The sequence below is a fragment of the Cebus imitator genome, unplaced genomic scaffold (genome assembly GCF_001604975.1).
Source record: "Cebus imitator isolate Cc_AM_T3 unplaced genomic scaffold, Cebus_imitator-1.0 Scaffold3, whole genome shotgun sequence".
Classification (NCBI taxonomy): domain Eukaryota; kingdom Metazoa; phylum Chordata; class Mammalia; order Primates; family Cebidae; genus Cebus; species Cebus imitator.
This window is the reverse complement of record NW_016107318.1, coordinates 4344837-4357645: the sequence shown is the minus strand read 5'-3', so window position 1 is coordinate 4357645 and position 12809 is coordinate 4344837. Positions and strand designations below refer to the sequence as shown.

The 12809-nt window shown below is 40.6% G+C and overlaps 1 protein-coding gene across 7 annotated transcripts in view; it reads left to right on the top strand.

Moving 5' to 3' along the window:
* Positions 1 to 1346: 1346 nt before the first annotated feature.
* The window catches only part of NEXN (nexilin F-actin binding protein), a 50421-nt gene continuing 38958 nt past the window's right edge, over positions 1347 to 12809 (top strand). For 6 of the 7 annotated variants that reach the window (XM_017531216.2, XM_017531206.2, XM_017531224.2 and 3 more), the window contains exon 1: positions 1348 to 1876. In XM_017531216.2, the coding sequence (XP_017386705.1) occupies positions 1674 to 1876 (203 nt within the window). In that variant the 5' untranslated portion in view covers positions 1348 to 1673. Of the gene's footprint in view, positions 1877 to 12809 lie in introns of all 7 variants that reach the window. The other variant, XM_017531188.2, reaches the window with a different exon arrangement.

Below are 12809 nucleotides of genomic sequence, written 5' to 3'. Positions count from 1 at the left end.
CTTTTCTATAATTGAGGAATGAATGGCTTACCTCCTTAAAAGAGTTTCCATCCTGAGTAAACAGTGTGGGGATGGGACTAGGGAACAGAGTTATATTTAAGAGCAGAAGGCTTTTATGTTTTTTCTTTTATTTATTTATTTATTTATTTATTTACTTACTTACTTACTTTGAGATGAAGTCTCGCTCTGTAGCCCAGGCTGGAGTGCAGTGGCTGGATCTAAACTCACTGCAACCTCTGCCTCCCTGGTCTCTGTTCAAGCAATTCTCCTGCCTAAGCCTCCCGAGTAGCTGGGATTGCAGGCACCCACCACCACAGCCGGCTAATTGTTTCTATTTTAAATAGAGACAGCGTTTCATCACGCTGGCCAGGCTGGTTGCAAACTTTTGACCTGAGGTGATCTACCCGCCTCTGCCTCCCAAAGTGCTGGAATTTCAGGCGTCAGCCACTGCGCCTAAGTCTCACTCTGTCACTCAGACTAGAGTGCAGTGGTGCGATCTCCGTTCACTGCAACATCTGCCTCCTAGGTTCAAGCGATTCTCCTGACTCAGCCTCCCGAGTAACTGAGATTACAGGCGCGTGCCACCACAGCCGGCTAATTTTTTGTATTTTTAGTAGAGACTGGCTCTCACCATGTTGGCCAGGCTGGTGTTGAACTCCTGACCTCACATGATCCACCCGTCTCGGCCTCCCAAAGTGCTGGGATTACAGCCATAAACCACCGCGCCCGGCCCAGAAGGCCTTTTCAACATCCCTTAAATATAACCTGAGCACTGCTTTGTGCTCAGGGCCTGAAGTTGGATGGGGTTACCTTTATCCCTTGTTTATCTGGGTGTCATTTAGATATTTTTTTCAAGTGCAGTGAAGAATTAAAGATCTCCTCCACCAAAAATGCTCCCTGTGAGTGTGCATTTTGGGTTTTAATATGTTGTCTGATGGGTTTGACAGGCTGGCGGTCCAAGTTGAAAAAGATCTGTGGGTGCCTAATATTCAAAGATGCCCTTATGAAACTTTAGGAAGACCCGACATGGCTTGCCTCAATTAAGAAAAATGTGGAATATAAATATATTTGTACTTATACAAATATATTCCTTTTTTCTCCTCTGCCTTCTTCCTTCTCTTTCTTTTCTTTTCTTTCTTTTTCAACTCTCCGTTTAGAGTTAAAGACTGGAGCTAAGAAAAGGAGAGCAATAGATAGATGAAGTGTTCCCGGATTGCTGCCCCACGCTCTTGGTAATAAAGGAAAACTTGGTCAAAAGTCAATGCTTATGGTAGTAAAAGATAATGTAGTGGCTTGGCTTCTTGACTGGAAACTAGGACGGGTAGAGAATTTGAGAGAAGTGGGCCCCAGAGCAAATGGGTTGCGGGTAGGGGGAGCCAGCTCCAGCCGGGTAATGAAGCCCATTTCAGCGTCATTCCTTTCCCACGGCGGGGCAGCCTTCCTTCCCCGGGCCTGGCTGGAGGTGGAGGCGGGCCCAAGGTTAGGGGGTCAGCTTGCGCACCTGGGGCCGGGAGACAGTTACATTTTGGCGGAAAGTTGGCAGCCACGGTCCCCCTCCCCTGCTTTTCTCCACGACTCTCCACCCCCCTCCGGGTGATACAACGGAGGTGGGGGGTTGGGGGAACTGGCCTTGTGTTTTGGAACAGCTGCAGCCGGCGCTGGGCCCGCCTGGAATGCGGGAGCAGGCTGCGCACCAGGACTTTTATGGAAACTTGCTGCTGGAGACGGCGGCGGCGGCGGCGGCCAGAGGACTCCCAGCGGCTGGAGCAGAAGAGTTAGCGGCCAGAGCTCCCAGACCCCTACCCACAGCCAGGCAGGACGCGCACTGTCTCTCCGCGCGCAAGGAGGACCTTCACCAGTCACTGGCTCCTGGAGGGTGAGAAGAGTTGGGGGAACGTGGGCTGGGGGGAGTGGAAGACGGAGGTGTCGGGTCCCCTGGCTGGGGCGAGGGCGGGGGCGGGAGCGGCGGCTGCCGAGAGGCGCTCGGGGTCCGCGGCTTCTGGCAGTGCTCCGCTGCGGTCCAGGACGCGCTGGGCGCTATCCAGCTGTGGCTCCGCGCTGGCCCAGTCCGGAGCAAACCGGCCCTCGGAGCCGCGTCTTGCGGGCTCGGCGGGGTGCGGACCAGAGGCTGCCCCCGTATCTGAAAGCGTCAGCCGGCCTCCGGCTTCTGGTTGCGAAGCCCTTGCCCTGCTCCCTGTGTCCTGACAGCTGAGTTTCGGGTGCGTTCCCCACTGCAGGGAGGGAAGCCTCCGTGCCCTCTGTGAGCGGAGTGGGTGCCAGTCCCTCGACTGAACCCTTGGGGTCCTAACGGGGGAAGTTCAGTGCCGTCCCCCCCACGTGCCCCCGCCGCGATCTCTGTCTCTGCAGCAGAGCCAGTTAAGAAATCCTTTCTGTTGATCACCAGTGGTCAATTAAAAAAAAAAAAAAGAATCCTTTCTGATCGGTCCATATAGAAGATGGGGAGAAATATGATTTAACAGCCTTCTCCCCCCCACCCCCTCATATCCCCGCACTCCTGTCTCCAGACGGCTTTTTTCGTGATTCTGCCCGAGGTGGGATGCTGGGGGTTGAGCAACTAGAGCTGGAAGTGTACGTAGTTTACGTGAGTGAAGACTGTAGTCACCTCTTGAAAACTCCCCTAGACCATTCCAACTATTGTAAACTGTAAAACGTTCTACAAATGTATTAGCATTGACATTTATATAGAAAATGACGAAGTTGAGAGGTTATAGTTGGTTACTGCAATGACTTAGAGGTATTCATTTTATAGTTATTAAAGGCCACAACGTGAACAAAGTTGGCAGAGAGATAACAAGGTAAAAATAGCATAAAGATATGTCCTAACAAAATGTCCTTGGTAAAGAGACGGGTAGAGAAAAGAAGCCTTAATAAAGAAATTAGTTCCCTGACCAAAGAAACGGGAACATCATTTATCGTTAAGTTTTGTTAATGAAATCGTGTAGCAGCGGTCCATTGGCCTGCGAGTCACAACATAACTATGTCTTAGGTAATGTGATTAAATAAACTTAAATATTTATACCATCTTAGTCACACGTTATTGAGTGGACCACAAAATTTCCCCAGCTAATATTATCCTTTTACAGATAAAATTACTGCAGTAAGAAAACTTTGTCTCGAATTCTTTTGGGTTTGGGGTAATGTTAAGAAAAAAAGCATAATTAATCAAATGAGAAAAAGGTTTTTTCTGGGAGGTATAATTTGTGTAAGTAAGCTTTGATTAAATGTAGCTATTTAATTTTTTTCTTCCTTACCGCTATTAGCACCGTATTTTTGCAGATATTTTATATTTTGACTAATGCTTCTGGGGAGCAATTTAAAGAAAAATGCATGCAATTATGTAGTTTATTTGCAACAATTCCCTTAAACAGTTCTAAGCTAAAACCACAACAAAATTCTTTTAAATCCAGTTTTCCTCATTATAGTTACAGGGTAATCCAGTTCTAATAGAAGATTCACACTTTAAAATCCATTATGAATTGAAATGTAATGAATAGCAATTTTTCCTGCTCACCTTAAAATGGAATTTGTGCTATTTTTGAAAATTTGACATGTAAGACTGATCATTGTCAAAATGTATGTCATCTTGAGATGACTATATTTAGCATCAACAAAGGAATGCATTATCTAGGTTTTTGAACAGTATTTTTCCCCTGAAACTTCACTTGAAGTATTTAGGTTAGGGTTTCATTTTTGAGCAGAATGAAAACTAAATATGCATATTTGGATGAGATTAATCAGGGATTTAGATTGCTTAGAATCTGAGCAGCCTATAATGATATACTTCATTTATTTAAAAAAAAACAAACCTGTTATCTTTGAAATACCCTAAAAGACAAAAAAGACAGACAAAAGGAGATTATTTAAATATGAGAGTTGTTGGCCGGGCGCGGTGGCTCACGCCTATAATCCCAGCACTTTGGGAGGCCGAGGCGGGTGGATCACGAGGACAAGAGATCGAGACCATCCTGGTCAACATGGTGAAACCCTGTCTCTACTAAAACTACAAAAAATTAGCTGGGCATGGTGGCACATGCCTGTAATCCCAGCTACTGAGGAGGCTGAGGCAGGAGAATTGCCTGAACCCAGGAGGCGGAGGTTGTGGTGAGCCGAGATCGCGCCATTGCACTCCAGCCTGGGTAACAAGAGCGAAACTCTGTCTCAAAAAAAAAAAATAAATAAATAAATATGAGAGTTGTACACACCTATACGAAAGAAAATGATGCAGTGAATGTGTAAAAGTATGTAACAGATAGGTAAAAGTCTAAACGTTTTTATAGAAGAGGACTTTTAGTATATTTTGTGGTTATTTAGGCCACGCACACAGAACATATTGGTAGTTTATAAATTGGAGAGAAAATGATTTATAATCCCATTCTTAACAATTTCACATATTTCTGTTCTTGTTTAATTAACTGTGGTCCATATCACCTGTATAGTTTCTTTCATGTTCTCTTTCTGGGTTGATAATTCCACAGTTAGATATTACATACACTTGAAATGGCTACATTTTCTTTTTCTGTTTAAATATTCAGTGTGTAGTTTGGCTTATAGTAGTTTACTTTCTATACTCTAGGGTGGATGAATTTGCACCCGGAAATCCACCTTAAATTTCAGTGTAATTTGTATTATAATGTTAATATACCATATTATATTTATGGTTAAAAATTATGGAAAATGGAGAAAGGGGCTCTTATAATCTGACACCCTTACTGTTAGAATTTCGATGTATTTTCTTTTATTCTTTTTCCCATGCATAGAACTCTTTCTTTTCGCATTGACATATCTCAATAAAACAACACGTGGAAAGCATCTCATGCAGTGTCAGCCACCCAGTAAGTGTTCAACAGGTGATTCGTTTTCTTCCTCCTTTATTTCCTTCTTGACGTCTCTTCCTTTTTACTCTCAGATTAGAAGACAAGCATATTGGGGCTCCTATGTGAGGTTTCGAGGTTGGTGAAATTCACTTCTCACCTTCCATCCTGTGCTTATTCCCTGTCTTTTATTCCCCTTTGACACTGCTTCACGCTTTCTGGCCAAAATAGGCCTCCCCTTTGACCCTTTCCATTTTCTCAGTGTTGTCTATTCATTTAGACTAAGGTCAGAAATTGACAATCAAAAAGACACCTTTTACTTCAGGATCACTAAGTGTGAAAATAAATGAAAAAAAAAAAAAAAAGAATTAAAAAATAAAAACCAGAAAGAGACTTTTGGGGCTGGGCCTGGGGGCTCATGCCTGTAATCCCAGCACTTTGAGAGCTGAGGCGAGAGGATCCCTTGAGCCCGGGAGTTCAAGACCAGCCCTGGCAACATAGTGAGAATCCCCATCTCTACAAAAAAATTAAAAATTAGCCAGATGTGGTGGTGCATGCCTGTAGTCCCAGCGACCTGGGAGGCTGAGGTGGCAGGATCGCATGAGCTCAGGAGGCTGAGGCTGTAGTACACCGTGCTCATACCACTGCCTCCAACCTAAGTGAGAGAGTGAGGCTCTGTGTCAAAAAAAAAAAAAAAAAAAGACACTTCTAGCCACAAATACATTTAAAAATTGGTACATTTTACATTAAAATAGGGATTTGCATCCTTTCTTGAAAAATTGGAAAATCTGGGCAAAATGTGGCTTCACCTTTTTAAAGAAATTATTTTTATTTCAATAGCTTTAGGGGTACCCAAGTGGTTTTTGGTTACGTGGATGAGTTGTAAAACGGTGAAGTCTGTCTGGGCATGTAGTATACTTGTCATCCAAATAGTGTACGTTGTACCCAAAGGTTCACATTTTTGCATAGGAACAATATACTGGAACTAAATAGTGGCTGCCCCACAGGCAGGCAGGTCACATGCTCTGCATTTGACATAGCCTCTGAGATTCCCTATTGTTTTAAACAAGTCATACATACACTCATTTACATTGCCTGCCAATTATATTATATAACATTACCTTACATTACATTTATATTACCTGACCCTGAACACTGGAGTATGCAGTCCCCGATCTAAATATTAGGGCAAGTATATCTGATGCCTGATACCATGGAAAGTCTGCTACACTTAGCAATAGGAACTGGGACTTTAAACATTGTAGATATTGGTTAGCAAACCTCTAAAATAATGTGATCATGGGAGTAGGAGAAGAGGTTAGCATTCATTGACACTAATTGTTATTGTCGATTAGAGCTGGAAGGGACCGTATCATATGTTGCTAACCAAAACAAATAAAATACTTTCACTGGTGGGATTTTAGAAAGCATAAGGGAGATAGTTCTGCTAAAGAAATATTTCCTAGGATTTCATAAATAAATTTTTTTTTGAGACAGTGTCTTCCTGTGTCGCCCAGGCTGGAGTGCAATGGCATGATCATGGCTCACCGCAGCTTCTACATCCTGGGCTCAAGCGATCCATCCTCTTACCTCAGCCTCCTGAGTAGCTGGGAATACAGACATGTACCACCATGCCTGGCTAATTTTTAAAATTTTTTGTAGAGACAGAGCCTCACTGTGTTGCCCATCTTTGTCTCAAACTCATGTTTCAAGCATTCCTCTTGCCGCAGCCTCCCAAAGTGCTGGGTTTACAGGTGTGAGCCACCATGCCTGGCCTTCTTAAAAATTCTACTCCTTGTCCATTTAAGAAGTGTTTAGGAGAGTTTCTGTGACTCCTACAGCTGGCTATAAAGAGGAGTTTACTGTTTCTCTTCTGCCTCCCCATACCACTGACATGTTTGGAGCCAGAGGCCCAAACATGGTCTTCCCATTCCCAGCTGTGTCCTTCAATGAAAGACCATCTTCCACTTGCAGAGATGGTGAGGAGGCCCAGACTCCAGTGATGATTACTGCATCAATTTGCTTGGAAAGAGAACTCCTGAAGCCTCTGGTTTCCGGTTGTTCATGGTATTTAGTTTAGCATAAACCCACCCCATTTATTATTATTTTAGTTAGTGCATCTAGATCATCAGTCTTCCTTTTGTAGCTAGGAATCGTGTATCTTATTTGAAATGATTTTGGATCAGACAGTTTTCCTGTTATCTGTTTGTCATTCATTCACTCGCTCAAATATGAATAGACCTTGTACTGTGTCCCAGGTGTTGGGCAAAACACTAAAACCATAGAAAGGAATAGAGCAATTCTTACCTTTCAGGAGCTCATAGTTTGGTGCATGTACTTCAAAAGTATCACATACTGTCATATGAGGGCAAGGTGTTATATATACTTATTTTGCTCTTGTTGCCCAGGCTGGAGTGCAATGGCACAATCTCGGCTCACTGCAACCTCTGCCTCCCAGGTTCAAGCGATTCTCCTGCCACAGCCTCCCGAGTAGCTGGGATTACAGGCGTGTGCCACCACGCCCACCTAATTTTTATATTTTAGTAGAGACAGGGTTTTGCCATGTTGGCCAGGCTGGTCTCCAACTCCTGACTGCAAGTGATCCAACCACCTCAGCCTCCCAAAGTGCTGGGATTACGAGCATGAGCCACTGTGCCCGGCATAAGATTCTTGGTTTTCAGTGAGGAAGTGTGTATTGGTAGACAGGAAATAGATCACTACTTCATATAGGTGAAACAGGATCTAATTTCATATTTTTGAATTATGGTGAGGTTTATGACAGGTTTTATAGTATCATTTTTATTTTATTATTATTGTTTTTTTTGGAGACAGGGTCTTGATCTTTCACCCAGGTTGGAGTACTGTGGTGTGATCAGGGTTCACTGCAGTCTCTATGTCCCAGGTTCAAGCAATCCTCCCACCTCGGCCCCCTGAGTAGCTGGGACTACACATGTGTGCCACCATACTGGGCTATTTTTGTTTTTTGTAGAGATGGGGTTTCGCCATGTTGCCCAGGCCTCAGCCTTCTGAAGTGCTGCGATTACAGGCATGAGCCACTGCATCCAGCCTGTAGTATAATTTTTAAAGTATACAGTTGCAACCTTCATTAATTAAATGTAATAAAGTTACGTTATACTTAAGTTTATGTTTCTTGTACAAGTGAAAAATGATGAAAATTAGGTCCATATTTTATGAAGCTCAAAACAATTTTGTTGCTTGTTCCAAAGACGGTAAGAATTAGGTTTTAACATTTTCTTGTAGTGTATAGTTAAGTATTACATTTCAAATCTTCTTAAAAGTTGGCTGGGTACTGGGTACTGTGGTTTACTCCTGTAATCCACTTTGGGGCTCCAAGGCAGGCGGATATCTTGAGGCCAGGAGTTCAAGACCAGCCTGGTCAACATAGCGAAATCCCACCTCTACTAAAAACATACAAAAATTAGCCAGGTGTGGTGGCACAAGCCTGTTGTGCCAGCTACTTGGGAGGCTGAGGCAGGAGAATTGGTTGAACCCAGGAGGCAGGGTTTCAGTGAGCAGAAATCATGCCACTGCTCTCCATCCTGGGTGACAGAGTGAGACTTTGTCTCAATAAAAAAATAAGTTGATGACCAGGCACAGTGGCTTAGAAACTGAGATCATTTTCTGACTTAAACATTCCTTTTAATTTAATCTCCAGGTAATGGTAACCCTGTTCACCCATTTGCTCAAACTAGAAACCTTGGGTAAATTATTTTTTATTTATTTGTTTGTTTGTTTATTTCTTATCCTCTGACTCTCACTTGGGTTCATTCTTGACAATATTCCTCTCTTCTTCTCTACCCTTCCAAATCAAATTGGCCAAAGCTCTTGCAATAGTGCCCCCACTACAGTGTAAGTTCCATCGAGACAGGGACTTTGACTTTTTCTTCACTTTCATCTCCCCAAGCTTAGTATAGTGCCTGGCACAAAGTAGAAGTGTAATAAATATTTGTTAAATAAATTATGAGTCACCATGTCCTGTCAATTCCACTTCTAAAATGTCTCTTCCAGCTTTTCATTCCTAATGCCAATGTCCTAATTCAGGTTCCTTTTCTGACTTAAACATGATAAGGATCTTCTCTTACTGAGATCATTGTACTTGTCCTCCTTCCACTGGTCTTTTTCCATTAAACTCCATTCTCTACATTGCTGTAAGAATTTATTTTTCTTTCCTTTCTAGAATACATCTTTGATTAAGGCATGCTCCTTTGCTGGCTCCCTATTGCTTATAGTATTTTTACATAGTATGTAAATTTTTTATTAATATGGTACACAGTATTCTTTCTAGTCTGTGCCCAGCCTATCTTTCTAGTTTTGCCATAGGTTGACTGGACGGTTTTTTTTTTTTTTTTTTTTTAAGACGAGGTTTCACCATGTTGGTCAGGCTGGTCTTGAACTCCCGACCTCAGGTGATCTGCCCACCTTGGCCTCCAAAGTGCTTGGATTACAGGTGTAAGCCACCACGCCCAGACAACTGGATGGTTTTATAGCTCCCCAAATTTGCAGTGGGTCATCAGGCATTGTTATTTTTGTTCATTTTGGTTCTTTTTCCTGGATGCCTTTACCATCTTTCCCACTTTGTGAAATTCTACTTATCTGTCAAAGTCTATAACTCAAATGCCATTATCTCCATGAAACCTTCTTTAACCCAACATCTTCCTTAACCACACCATAGTATTTTCCATGTTTCTATAGCCTGGTTATAATACTACTATTATAGCATTTACTACATCGTATAATAATTAGGACATCTATTTCTTTCACCAAAGCTATTTGATTCACAAGGGCTAGCTCTTATTTGTTTTGTATTGCATTGCCAGGCATACTTTTTGGCATATAGCAGATTCTCCTTCTCACAAAAATAATGTATTGTAAATACAGACCTAATCTGTCAAATTTGAAAAAAAACTGCAGCTTTTTGGATAGATCATGTATAGGTTATAGTAATATTGCAATATCCCCTCTGAAACCTGTGATGGATACATAGTTGTCTTCATTTAACGTGAATTAGAATGGCAATACTAAACCCTTTATCATCCCAGCTTATCTATTATGACCAAACTCTTAGAATCACCTATTCAACCTTATCTTTTGATCACTGTTTTCTCTCTAATTTTATTCTTGATAACGATTCAATTGACTTGTCTGGGATTTTAGATATGTAGGAGGTGTAATGGACTGAATTGCTATGTTGCTGCTGCCCCTTTAAGGTGACCAAGGACATTGCATCTGCCTGCTAAAACAAGAAAAATCACTACCTACCATTAGATGAAGAAAGGCTGTTAAGATTCCAGATATAAAATCTTTTGGTTTTCGGGTCACTGAGTATAGGAATTAAGTTGTTAAACCCATCTCATTTAGCATTCTAAAATACAGTGGCATTCTAAAATACATTTCTAGAACTTGACATGACTCACTAGGATGTTTTTCCTGTAATTCAGCAAATCTCAAAATATGGTCTTAGAACCCCTGGGAGTCCTCAGTACCATTTAGGGGTCCATAAAGTTCTTCCTTTTCCAACTACATATTAGTATAAGGTAAAGTTTTATTTAGAGACTTCAATCAAAACACCACCACCATAGTTTGAATGCAGAAGCAGATAAGAGAATGTATTTTTCCTTTATTAAGCCAGATACCAGAGATTAGCAAAAATGTAAAATGATTTTCCTCTTCTTACTAATTATTTTTATGTTTATAAATAATGGTTTGTTATTGTTACTTTAAATGACTTAATATATAGTTGAATATTTTGTTTTAATTTCTAATATGTTAAAGATCTATAGTATTAATCCATATAAACAAAACCTTTATTATAACCAAACTCTTAGAATCAAATGTTCAACCTTATCTTTTGGTCACTGTTTTCTCTTTAATCTTATTCTTCATAAGAATTCAGTGGACTTGCCTGGGCTCTTAGAAGGTGCAATGGAGCTGAACTGTTGTGTTGTGGTGTGTTCTTGGCCACCTTAAAGGTCCTTAAGATCCTCAATATTGGGCCCAGATTTTCGGTCCTGAGCACCAAAAGTTTGAGACCCACTTTTGTAATACATAGCCTTTCTTTTACTGGTGGCATTTTCTTTAACATCACAGAGCTTATTTTTATTTTATTTAGAGATGGTGTCTCACTATGTTGCCCAAACAAGATTCAAACTCCTGGGATCAAACGATCTTTCCACCTCAGTCCTCTATAGGAGTGCACCCAGCTAAAGCTAATTTTTATGTGTGTTTGCACACTTTCAGATGTTACCTAAATAAAGCCTTTTCTAATCTAAAAATATAAGCCTTATTATATTTTTTGATAATTATATTTTATCTCATCTAGATCATAAACTCCATGAGAACAGATATTTTATCCTATTCATTATTATTTATGTAGTAGCCTATACTGTACTTAGCACATTACAGAAAAATGTTCAATAAATGTTCCTTGAACAATATCAATTTTCACTAATTTATCTTTTCCTGTCTATTCTTAGTTCTATCATACTCATCACTCTAAATTTATAAACTATATGAAAACCACCTAGTTTATGGCATATAATAGGGATTCAATTGTTAGTTTTCTCCCTTCTTCTTTATTCAGTTTAGAGGTTCCTGAACTTTCCTTTAATGTATTGTAGTTTTTAAAAAAATCCTTAAATTTTATTTCTACATGTAACTTTTCATTACTTTATTAATGAGTTCATCAAATGAGAGTTTACCAATTTTCTTAAGACATCTGTAAGATGTATTATGCTGAAATAGGTGTTGCACAAAATAAATGAAACAGACATTTTATTGTCTAATACAGTGGAAAAAGCTGATAATTGTTGAAGCTTGGTATGGGTGTATGGAGGTGAATTATATTAGTCTCTTCTGGTTTGTATGCCTGAATTTTTCCATAATAAAAAAGTAAACAAAAAAGATAGATTAGACCGATATGTCTGAGATGTTTACCAATATTAAAATTTTAAAGTTCATGCCAGATATACCTAGAAACCTAAGCACATTTAGAGGTCTCAGAGGCTGAAGGAGAAAAAACAATCATGTTTAGGGCAAAGAGGAGAAAAACCACCATTTCCATTATAATTAGTTTGGGAAAATACCTCCTTAGTAAAGAAATGACTTAAGAAAGGTCTTGGAGATAGAAAAAGTCTACTAAATAGATTCGTCTAGGTGGAAGATTGAAAAAATGGGGAGAAGACAAAGGAAACTGGAGAGTTTGAGGGTCTGCAGAAGGCCTATCAAGCCCAGGTGAGAATTTTAGCTCTGATCCATGATGCACTACACAGTTAATATCCTCAGAGTTGGAGTGATACACTAGAATTAAGGAGCACAGAGAGGTAGAGATTGCAGTAGTTGAATAGAGAACCTAAGAGGGCCTGGAGGAGGGCAGAAAGAATGGTGGGCTGTTATCCTATCATAAAAAATGAAAAAAAAAAAAAAAAAAAGAGAAATCAAAACAATCATGGCTAGAAGTTATTCTGGAACTTTTAAAACCTATTTTTACCCATAATGTGTACTTAAATTATTATTCTATTCTAATATAATATGTATCCGTTAAGAGTTTTGAAGAAACTACATTAAAGTAGCTGCCTTATAGCAACTGAAGCTAACTATGTCATCACAATAATTTGAAAATATTTATCAGGATTGTAAAAAAAAGAAAACCAGTAAAGTGATACTTTGAATTTTATAGCTTCTCATTTTATAACTTTATTGATAAAAAGTATAGTGATACAGGGCCAGGCACGGTGGCTCACGCCTATAATCCCAGCACTTTGGGAGTCTGAGGCGGGTGGATCACGAGGTGAAGAGATCGAGACCATCCTGGTCAACACGGTGAAACCCTGTCTCTACTAAAAATACAAAAATTAGCTGGCCATGGTGGCCTGCATCAGTAGTCCCAGCTACTCAGGAGGCTGAGACAGGAGAATTGCTTGAACCCAGGAGGCGGAGGTTGTGGTGAGCCGAGATCGT